The 11022-nt window shown below is 52.4% G+C and overlaps 1 protein-coding gene across 1 annotated transcript; it reads right to left on the reverse strand.

Annotated features, from left to right (window-relative positions):
• Positions 1-9578: 9578 nt before the first annotated feature.
• LOC119364394 lies at positions 9579-10364 on the reverse strand. Its single transcript, XM_037629873.1, has 2 exons — positions 10053-10364; positions 9579-9967 (listed from the first exon to the last, which is right to left on the reverse strand). Exons 1-2 carry the CDS (start codon positions 10253-10255, stop codon positions 9763-9765), a joined length of 408 nt encoding a protein of 135 aa, XP_037485770.1. The 5' UTR covers positions 10256-10364; the 3' UTR covers positions 9579-9762.
• Positions 10365-11022: the final 658 nt, after the last annotated feature.

Here is an 11022-nt window from a genome sequence, read left to right on the forward strand (position 1 = left end):
CGCCCGAGCGGTACTACCGCGCCGGTTCGAGCGCGTGGGGATAAGGACGGGCAGGGGGAGTTTTAACTCCCCATACCCATTCGCTGTCCTCTCTCTCCACGTCGTCTCCTTCTCTCCCTCGCTCAAGAACGGAGCCGGCGTTCGTCGCCGGATCTCCTCCACTGGCTGCCCTCCTGTGATTCCGACCGGTGGGATCGTTCCCCACCACGTGCTCTTGCTATGGACCAAGGTTTTTCCCCAACTCCCTCTCCGTGTTGATTGTGTTTAGTGTTTCTAGGTTTTGGGGGAGGCTTGTGTGTTCTTGAGATTCTTAGGCTTAATCTCTGCAAGAGTAGGATGATGGAGCATGGTATTGCATAGGATTTATACTTGTATTGTTGTCTTGCGCTAGATCGGATCATCGTAGCACCGCCATTGTTTCGCGGTTCTTTTCAGATTCAAACCGCCGGTTGGATCTGACGCGACGCGGTACTACCGCCTGTCTGGCGCGGTACTACCGCTTGCACGGTACTACCGCCCCTCGGGAGCGGTACTACCGCTCTATGCGGTACTAAAATTTTACTTCCGCCCCAACCATGGTACTACCGTGCCCTAGCACGGTACTACCGCGTTTGGAGCAGTACTAATATTTTAGTACCGCAAACAGTGGCAGTTTTACCGTGGCTCACAGCTATCGCATGCCAACTTTCTCGTATGCCTTCTATGTGTTTCTTGTGCTTTTTCGTGGCCTTTGCATTGATCTTGTCGCGTCTTTGGTGTTTTGCGTATGTGTCTCAGGTGGTGGCTCTCGCCGGTCCAACCCCAGTCGTGACACTGGCTCCAAACGTCTGCGCAACCCAGGTGAAGTACCAGAAGGCTCGTCTGCCTCCAAGCGCAGTGTCAAGCACTCAGCTAGCAAGCACAAGGAGCCCCCTAAGGGCATGGATGAGATAGCCCAAGCTGATTATGTCCGTCTCAGGCAGCTTCACCCTTATGTGCACCCGCGTGCCACTTTGAGAGGCTGTGAGCTGTTCTGGAACAAGCAACAGGCCAACATCTATCTGGATGTCATCAAGAACAAGCAGAATATCTATGTGGAGGTGAAGTGGATTGATATGCATCACATGAGGAAGGACAAGTTTCGTGACTACTTTGGAGAGGCTCTAGACTTGGTGGAGCAGTTTGGCATTGAGCATGTGATTACCTTCCACCTCGACTATGACCCTGAGCTTATCTGTCGGTTCTTTGCCTCAGTCTACTTTCACTCCCATGAGGAACGGAGGATGACCTGGATGACCAACGGCCGTAAGCTGTCTGCTACCTGGAAGGAGTTCATGGATCTCCTCCAGGTTCCTGATGATGGACTCGACTCTCCAGTGGGTGTTCGCCCCCATGCCAATGCTGATTCTGCCAGCAAGGACAGACTTGCCCCTTTCATGGTTGAGAAGGCACTCGCCAATGGCAAGACAACTTTGGTGCTCAACCCTTTCCTGGATATCATGTATCGCATCTTCCGCAACTCCTTGTTCCCTCGCATCGGTGACAAAGACAAGGTTCATGCCTATATGGTGGACATGATGCTCAACTGCGAGGATGCTCGTTTGTCTCAGTCTCAGCCACTTGATGTCTCACACATCATGTGGTGTGAGCTCCGGTTTGCAGTGTTCAACCGCAAGGTGCCTATCTATGGGCCCTATCTGTTTCTGCTGATTTCGAAGATTTGGGAGAAGATGTTTCCTGATGAGGAGTTTCTTGCTCCTGACTGGGTTCGCCATGAGCCCATCTGCCTGCGTATCAAACCCAACTGGGCCAACACCACTACTCGCGCCGAGGCGACTGCTGCTAGGACTGCTGTTGATGAGGAGGATGCTGGCGCCGAGGATGTTGCTGAGGGCCATGCTTCTAGACCTTCCCAGAGTGCCTCTATGCCATCATGGGCCAAGAAGCTGAAGGACAAGATGAAGACTCTTTTCTGCATGCAAGCCAAGGGGCAGTACAGGACTCACGTGGCGTCCAAGGAGAGTCGTCGCTGGGACAACAAGATCTTGCAGCTCTATGGTGAGGCAGTGTCTGGCGGGTCTGAGGAGCACATCACTCCAGAAGCCGAGTGGATGGAGAAGCAGGGCTACAGGTGGACTGAGTCTGAGGAGGATGTCGAGGAGACCATCCATGCTGCCGAGGAGACCGACGGAGAGGGTTGGGACGAGTTCTCTGCTTGAGCCACCTCTTGTGTGTAGGTGTCCTCTCTGCCTTTTTGGCGTCTTGATGCCAAAGGGGGAGAGAGTGTAGGGATTTGCGAGTGTGTCGTGTGTTTGCTGCTTTCTCGTTTGTGTCGTGTGTTTGCTGCTTTCTCGGTTGAACCTCGGTAGCTTTACTTTGTTTGGTGTAAGACATATGCACTCTATCTATCCTAGCGAGCTTGTGTTATATTGTGCTATATTTATGCTATGCTATGCTTATTATCATGTCTTAGTCTCTAAAATATAGGGGGAGTGTTGATCCTAGTCTATGTGCTATGCAGTCCAAAGCATTCATCTAAAGTGCACACATCTAGGGGGAGCCCGTCTATATTTTAGAGAGGTGGGGTTTGCCCCTGCTCTAAATTATCTTATCCATATGCAAATCCCGTGTTGTCATCAATCCACCAAAAAGGGGGAGATTGTAAGGGCATATTTTCCCCTCAGATGTTTTGGTGATTGATGACAATGCATTTGCGGACTAATCGTGTGCCTTGAGTTTCTCAGGTTATTCATATCTAGGCACGAGACGATTCGGTGCCCCTCGGAGACTATTGAAGTCGGCATTGTTCTACGTTTCTCTTTGGTGGATTTGAGTCATAGGAGAGTCGTACTATTAAGAGGGGGTCCGCATTGGAAAGGTTTGGGTGGAATCAACACGTACACTTGTTCCTCCTTTCCCTGCATTTTGGAGCTTCCCTTTGTTATCTTGGTTGTGCGGAAATCTGACGACTACTGTTGTGCTTGCGGTAGTACCGCAAGTACACGCGGTAGTACCGCTGTGTGTCACGGTAGTACCACTCATCTGGAGCGGTAGTACCGCGGCTCCCTGGCCTTGTGCCGCTCCGGTGCGGTAGTAGGGGCGGATGCAATTTTTTACATCCGCGCCCTCCACGGTAGTACCGCTCGTCCAGCGCGGTAGTACCGCGGAGGCCCACGGTAGTACCGCTCCCTAGGAGTCGTAGTACCGTCGCCCTCCTACCTAGTACCGCAGTGTCGCGGTAGTAGGCGCGGATGCAATTTTTTACATCCGCGCCCGCACGGTAGTACCGCGCCTCACGGGGCGGTAGTACCTCGTCGGATTTTTGTACCTCCTCCGGTTCAGCGGAAGTAGGCACGGATGTAATTTATTTCATCCGCGCCCTTCCCAGTCCGTGATTTTCCTGCCTTGCGGTAGTACCGCAGGTGGGTGCGGTAGTACCGTGCAAGCGGTAGTACTGCCCCCTTATCAGGCTAGTTCCGGCCTGTGTTGCTGTCGCGGTAGTACTGTGGTTAGCTACGGTAGTACCGCATAGCCTCGCGGTAGTACCGCGCCCCTGGAGCGGTAGTACCGTGTGTCGCGGGCTGAACATGTGGATAACTGTTGGATTTTGTCCATGACTATATAAGGGGTGTCTTCTACCTCTAGTTGACCACCTCTTCCATCTCTAAGCTCCATTGTTGCTCCAAGCTCCATTTCCACTCGATCTCTCTCCCTAGCCAATCAAACTTGTTGATTTGCTCGGGATTGGGTGACAAGTGCCCGATCTACACTTCCACCACAGGATATTTGATTCCCCCCACTTATCCCTAGCGGATCTTGTTACTCTTGGGTGTTGAGCACCCTAGACGGTTGAGGTCACCTCGAAGCCATACTCCATTGTGGTGAAGCTTCGCGGTATTGTTGGGAGCCTCCAAGTGTTGTGGAGATTGCCCCAATCTTGTTTGTAAAGGTCCGGTTGCCGCCCTCAAGGGCTCCAATAGTGGAATCACGGCATCTCGCATTGTGTGAGGGCGTGAGGAGATTACGGTGGCCCTAGTGGCTTCTTGGGGAGCATTGTGCCTCCACACCGCTCTAACGAAGACGTACTTCCCCTTAAAAGGAAGGAACTTCGGTAACACATCCTCGTCTCCACCGGCTCCACTCTTGGTTATCTTGTGCCTTTACTTTTGCAAGCTTACTTGTGCTATATCCATTGCTTGCTTGTGTGCTTATTGTCTTTGCATCATATAGGTTGTCCACGTAGTTGCACATCTAGACAACCTATTTCATTGCAAGTTTTAAATTGTTAAAGAAAAGTCTAAAAAGTGTTAGTTGCCTATTCACCCCCCCCCCTCTAGTCAACCATATCGATCCTTTCACTAAGGGCCATGGAAGCAATGGCGGAGTTAAACATAGCCACCCTAGGCCAGTTTATATTGTTGTTGTTCTTATGGGCTCCCGATCTGATAAGGTTGAAATCTCCACCCACCAGAACCGGAACCGCGGCAGTAGTCACCGCGGTGACTTTGGCCTAGAGCTCCGCCAGGAACTCTGCCGAACGAGCATGATCGGCCGGTCCGTAGACTTGGATGACAGCTAGCTCGCGAAGCGAGGCGCGGATGCGAAACCTAGCCGCGATGAAAAACGCACCTACATCCCAGTCGATAACCTCATACAGGGCTCGGCTCAAGCCCAGCAGCATGCCACCTGAGTGCCCCACCGCAGGTGCATGCTGCCACTCGAAGCGCTCCAGAGGATCAATCGCAAGCAGATCATGATAACGCACTTCCGCCTTAATCGTCTCTTGAAGCCCTACGATATCTGTGTCTTCTTTGCGCATGCACTCTTTAAGTTGAGTGCGCCGCCCTACGTGGCCGAAGCCACGAATATTCTAGAACAGGGCTCTCATTAAATCACACGATTGTGAAGCCGGACACCCCTGGAGGTGACCGCTTTTGCCACTCGCCTCGTCTTGCCCCTGCAAGGTGAGGGAGAGGGGGCAACCCCTGTTGCTTGTCCCCCCTCATCGGGCGCAGATATCACCATGGCTTCCCCTCCCTCGGGTACCCGGGTTCTCTGCTCAGCACGCTCTGCAGTGGCTGCCGCTATCGCAGCCTGTGCCAACTCCTTAGCGCGAACAAGAGAAACTAACTCCCTAGCCCCTCCTACACAGGTGGGATCTACCCCGCTCACATCCAACACCTCATGCAAATGATCGTCCGAGAAGCCAACAAGAACCGTAAACCGGGGAGGTGGGTTACCTGAGATCTCCATGTTCTTCTGGGCTTGGAGAAGTTGCGCCCGCTGCAGCGATGGCATGTTTCCCTTGGCCCCCTTGGAACAAGAACTGGAGCGCACCGGCGCCGCCGGCACCGTCTTGGTGCGCTTGGCCTTGGAGATCAACGCCGTCTTGGAGGCATCCAGCGGCGTCAGGTCCACCGGGGGAGGTGCCGTCGGGGCCGCCAGCGCCATGACAGATTGCCTTGGAGTGACAGGCGCCCCTAGCGTCTCCATCGCGCGCACCGCCTCCGCGCCGACCTTGCGCACCGCCGTCTTCTTCATCGGCTTCACCGAGCCGCTGAGGGTGGAGCCGCGGCCACCAGATGCCGGAGACCCAACCGGGCTGGGGCGCGAGGGGGCGGGGGAGAGGCCAAGCGGGGACTGGCCACCAACCTCACCCGCTGCCACCATGGGGGAAGAGGAGACCGACCCCAAGTTCGATCTGTATTGGTTGGGGATCGAGATCGTCACCTCATCTGAGCCCCCAGCCACCGCCGCCCGCACCATCGAAGCCCCGTCCACCTGCGCAGTAGGGCCCGGCACTGAGATCCCAAGCTTATCCCACGCCGCCGTGTCGATGGAGTCGTCATCCTCCATGCTAGCATCCTGCTCATGATCATTGACCTTTGGCTTGTCCTTGTCCTTGTCCTGATCTTCGGGCCCGCGACCACTGGGACGGGGTGGGAGAGCAGGGGCAGCCGGACGCGACCCCAACTCCGGCTCGAGCTTGATGTTGTACCCGTCCCCGTTGAACCAGATCTGCACGGAGCCGCAGAGCTTGGCTGGCACACGGCACGCAAAGAGCATGCGCACCGGGCCCGAGCGGATCAGGGACAGCTCATCCACCACCAGGGGGCGCCCGATCATGGTCGTGGCCGCCATCAGCCGCTCCGCGCCGCTGCTTCGGGGGGATGCCCCACATCTTGACCCAAACCTCCGGCATCTTCAGCGCCTTGGGCTCGGCAAGGACAGTGTCGCGGATGTTCGTCGTGATGTTGTTGATGGGGAGAAACAGCTTGCCGCTGCGCGACGCCATCCTCAGCAAGGCCGAATCGGGGAACGCCACTGAGAAGCAATCCACGTCGAAAGGGGCCGCCTGCCAATCCCACGCCCCCTCGAAGAGGTGTTGGAGCTCTGCCTCCAGAATTTCCTTCGACAGGACGCCGAGCGCTGCCGACACCAGAGCGGCGTTGACCCCCAGCAGCTCCGACGCCCTGCGTCCGCCTCCTCGGGGTATTGCAGGCAGAAGAAACCGCCCCCAGCGAAGGTCTGGCCCATGGTCTCGAGCACCATCTGCTTGCCGCGCGTGGGGTAGTGCGCCGACGCATGGCCCTCCATGCTACAGAGCACACACAGCTGCTGGAAGGCACACTCGTTCTGGTAGTGGCCCGTGCGCCCGCATCTGAAGCATTCCGGCCCCGCCGACTCCTCGACGGGGATTGGCCCCGCCGCCGTACCCTTGGAGGAGGAGGGCTTGGAGGCCGCCTTCATCGCCGGCTTGTATTTCTTCATCTTCGGCTTATTGAAAGGGTCGCCGATGCAGTCGCCGCCGAGGGGATGGAGCGATTCCTTGCGCTTGAGCTCCAGCCCCTTCTTCTTGTATTCCTCCTTCCTCTTCTTCTTGCACTCTTTCTCTTTGAGCCACCAGGCGGGGGGGGGGGGCCTCCAGCAGCCCTCCTCGCCGGCGCGCTCCGCCGCCCGCACCTTCGCCTGCTCGCGCAGATCTCGCTCGCGCCTCCGCTCCGCCTCCGGATCCGGCTCCGCTCGCTTGTCCGCCCGCCGATCCGCCTTGGATCCCATGGCGACGACCTCCGCAAACGAGCGATCTAGGGGAGGGGGGGGAGGTGGGGAGAGAGAGCGTGCGGCACGACCGAAGCGCCGCACCTCTGCGGGAGTGGCTGGAAACCCTAGAGCACGGTCAGTGGTGCCCCGGCGAATCCAGAGCCACTCAAGTAGTGGCCGAGCCACGACAGAGGCGGGCCTGGGCCGCACTGGGCCGTCCGCGCCCGCCCGAACCGCTTCTGCCTCCACCCCGCCTCCCTGGGCCGCACACGAAACAGATGGGCCCGACCGGCCCGGGACCAAGGCCCGGCCCACCAGCCCAGCCTCGCCATCCTCGCCAACCCTAGGCCAGGACGCAAGCGGCTCCACCACCGCCGCCGCCGCCGCCCTCAGCGCCACGGCCGGCGTCTCCCCACCCTTGGGATCCGACACCAGGACCGGCTCAGAGGCCAGCAAGGAAGGCACGACCACGTCACCCCTCCGCACCGGACGGGCGCTCGGCGCCTCCGCCACACGCGCCGCCGGCGCCCGCCCCGACACCCCTGGTCTGCGGGCGCCCCGACCGCCCGGCGCGAATTGTACTTGTAAGTTTGAGAGGCGAGATTATACTTTGGTAGCTGCACCACTACGTATAAATTTACAACAATTGTGGACTTCGCACACCAAATTCGTTATACTTTTTGTTCGATCTGAAAACTTAGGATTTTCAAATTTACAATGTGTTACAGCGTGACGGCACTGATGCACAGCGACCTGGTACGGCGCACAGTCAGCAATAACACATAGTGATGGGGGCATGTCTATAGCTCGCCCTCAGCGAGCGCGAGAGTCCCCTCGCCTCTGCACGGCACGCTACTGGACCGGTCCGTTGCTACGAACGTTAGTTAGCTCGTTCTGTTTCTTTCATTTATTTTCCTTTCCTTTTTTCTTCTTATTCCACTTCTTTTGTATTTGCAATATATATAGATATTTCAAGATTATTTTATTTAAATTTTTTAAAGTGTCCGCCACACATTTAAAAACTGTTCATGTAGTGTAAAAATAATGTTCGTGCAACTTTTAGAAAATGTTGATATCACTTAAAAAATTGTTCTGCAAAATTTTTAAAAATGTTTATACAATGTAAAAAAACGTCCACATAATTTAGAAAATAAAACTCGTACCATCCAAAAGAATATTCATGCATTGGAAAAATGTTTGTTATATTTTCGCAAAATCTTTATATGACGTAACAATGCTTGCGTAAGTCAAAAAAATGTTTCAAATGATTAAAAACATATAATTAACACTTAAAAATATACAAATGTTCCAACAAAATGCTCCTGAGTTTATATGAGAAAGCTTATACAATGTAAAAATATTCATGTAATCTATAATAACTAAATAGTTCATCCCCACTATCTTATTTGTCTTGACATGCACACTATCCACATCAACCATACTCCACCTCATACACACACTGAATGGGACTATTTTTTTTTCCTGTTGATTCATTGCATATGAAATAAAATAGTTATTGTGAGGATACTACAATATCTGAATCTAATTGATGGTCCTGTGTGCGTACATATTCAGAAAATGGTTACTATCTTTTCTGTTGATTCAGTGCATATGAAATAAAATACAGTTTCAGTTTTGCTAAAGCATAAATGTGCCTGGTTATTGCACATCTAAGTGACTCAATCAAGCATAAAAAGGAAAAGAAAAAGAAAAAAGAAAATACCCACACGAATCTCCACGTAAGATCAATGGCATAGGACTTAGATGTGCAATATTTATGACACATCTAGATATTCTTTAGCAAAACTGAAATAGTAATTTGTGAGGATACTATAGTCAGAGAAAGATCATTAGCATTTTTGTTAAGAGGGAATGATCCAAAGTGGTTATAATATCTCGGCCAAAACGATAAGGTTGTTAGTTGTTACCACGAAGTATGGTATTGTGCCATTGTGCAAAGGTAATTCTAGTTTGTTGTGCCCCGGCTCAGTTGGGAACTGCAAATTATGTGAGACATGCGTGTTATATTCTTGTATACTTTATACTTCAAATTATCATCATGTTCGTTGCCAATACTCTTGGTGAATTCCGTGTTTTGTTCGTTGCCAATACTCTTGGTGAATTCCGTGTTTTCAGATAACAGTCAGGTTTCTGAATATTTGGCGCTGCACGGGCCTTAGAGGAAGGATGTGGCGACTTCAGAGCTAAGTGTAAGAGAGAAGCAGGTGAAGAGTTAGACAAAGGTTTTTCCCTGATCTACATGCAAGCATTTCTTTTCAGAAACAAAATTGCCAGCTCCTTGACCATTAGCTTCTGAAATTAGACATGGGTTTTACTAATTGAATCGGCATGGTATGTATCAATTCGCCCAATTCTAATTGTTTTGCATATTGGGAGATATAGATGGTAAAGAGCCTTTTTAATGTTAAAACACAGTTATTATGTAAAGAACTCAATGAAATTTTAGCGACATGTCTATGTACCCCAGTTGCAACGCACGGGCAATTACTTACTAAGAAACAAAATACGGACGATGCACAGTTTGCTTCCAGAGCCCAGGCCATGAACACACCACAGAGAAGGTTGGACAAACACAATCCACTAGTCTGGTCTTTTTATTCCACCACAAGAGAAGAGACACTCGAGCACAACATAATCCGGCTACAAATACCTCAGTCTAGTGCTAGTAGCGGCAGCAGGCAGCACAGCGGCCGGCCGTGCGTGCAGCGCTGTAGGTGCAGGCTACTCGAACTTGTAGTGCTTGTCGACGGCCTCGGTGACGTCCCAGGTGCAGCTCATCCCCTTGGGGAACACCACCAGGTCCCCCGCCGCGATCTCCACGAACCCCTCCTCACCGTCCGGGTACACCTTCACCTTCCCCTGCAGCAGGTAGCACGTCTCCTTGGCCGAGTAGGTCCACGGGAACTTGCTCTTATCGCACCCCCACCTACAAGCACGCAGGCGCCACCGCATCACCATCGATGAACCGATAAGAAAGATCTACTAAGCGGAAGAGATTGGGCGGGGCTTACTTGGGCCACTGGCGGACGCCGAGCTCGGAGAGGCGGGACTCGGCCGGGTTGCGCTCCACCCTGACGCCGAGCTTCTCCGTCGCCATCGCCTCCGCCGACGCCCTCACCCTCGCCGCCACGAACCGTCCTCTGGGTGCTGGGGAAGGAGGGGCGTATCTGAGGCTGCTGAGGCGGATTGGGGTTGCCACCATTGGGCTCGCCATTCCTTTGCAGAGCACGGGTGATGCTGATGGGTTTGCAGGAGTTCTATGGGCCGGTGTAGTCCGCAGTGCAGTGCAGCAGATTAGGCGCCGAAGGGGGAAGGTTCTCGATTGCCGATCAGTGGCCCAGGTTTTTCTCTACTGATACAAAAATCTAGGCCCACTCGTCTCTTATCTTCGCCACTCGGCAGCGCGACCTCCTAAAAAAAAGTTAAAGAAGGATTTTGAGGAGTGCTGTTATATTATACCCATATGAAAAGCAGGCAGAGTAACGTGGAAGCTCGTAAAATTTAGCTAGACAAGCTCTCCTTTTAGATTGGAGTGCCTCATGATCATGTAACTATACCCCTAAACATCTATGGGAGTCAATAAAGGTTGCATGATTGCTAAAATAAAAAGGTTATTTTCATTATTTATGAGTTTCACGTTTGTAACAAGTTTTACCCTATTTAATGAAAATTCCTCCATATTACTCAATTTAGCTAAACAATTACTTCCTCCGTTCGGAATTACTTGTCACAAAAATGGATGTATCTACAACAAAAATACATCTAGATACATTCATTTCTTCGACGAGTAATTCCGAGCGGAGAGAGTACCTTTTTGTAATCTCTTTTTAGTTTTTTTGCTGTTATGAAAGGTTAAACTTCTGTGCTTATGTGAATTTTGTGTGGCATGCCAGTTTTCCTTTTGGTTCAATTTTACTAACTATCTCTAGTGAAGTTTAGAAAAGATAAAGGACTAGGATTAGAGAGTGAATCATGTCAACT

Source organism: Triticum dicoccoides, chromosome 2B, assembly GCF_002162155.2.
Source record: "Triticum dicoccoides isolate Atlit2015 ecotype Zavitan chromosome 2B, WEW_v2.0, whole genome shotgun sequence".
Taxonomy (NCBI): Eukaryota; Viridiplantae; Streptophyta; class Magnoliopsida; order Poales; family Poaceae; genus Triticum; species Triticum dicoccoides.

What these genes read in the sequence shown, in the direction of transcription:
- LOC119364394 (XM_037629873.1), bottom strand. Translation starts at nt 10,255, where the DNA reads ATGGCGAGCCCAATGGTGGCAACCCCAATCCGCCTCAGCAGCCTCAGA. An exon ending in GGCGTCCGCCAGTGGCCCAA is followed by an intron (nt 9,968 to 10,052) that starts GTAAGCCCCGCC and finishes GCGTGCTTGTAG; the next exon opens with GTGGGGGTGCGATAAGAGCA.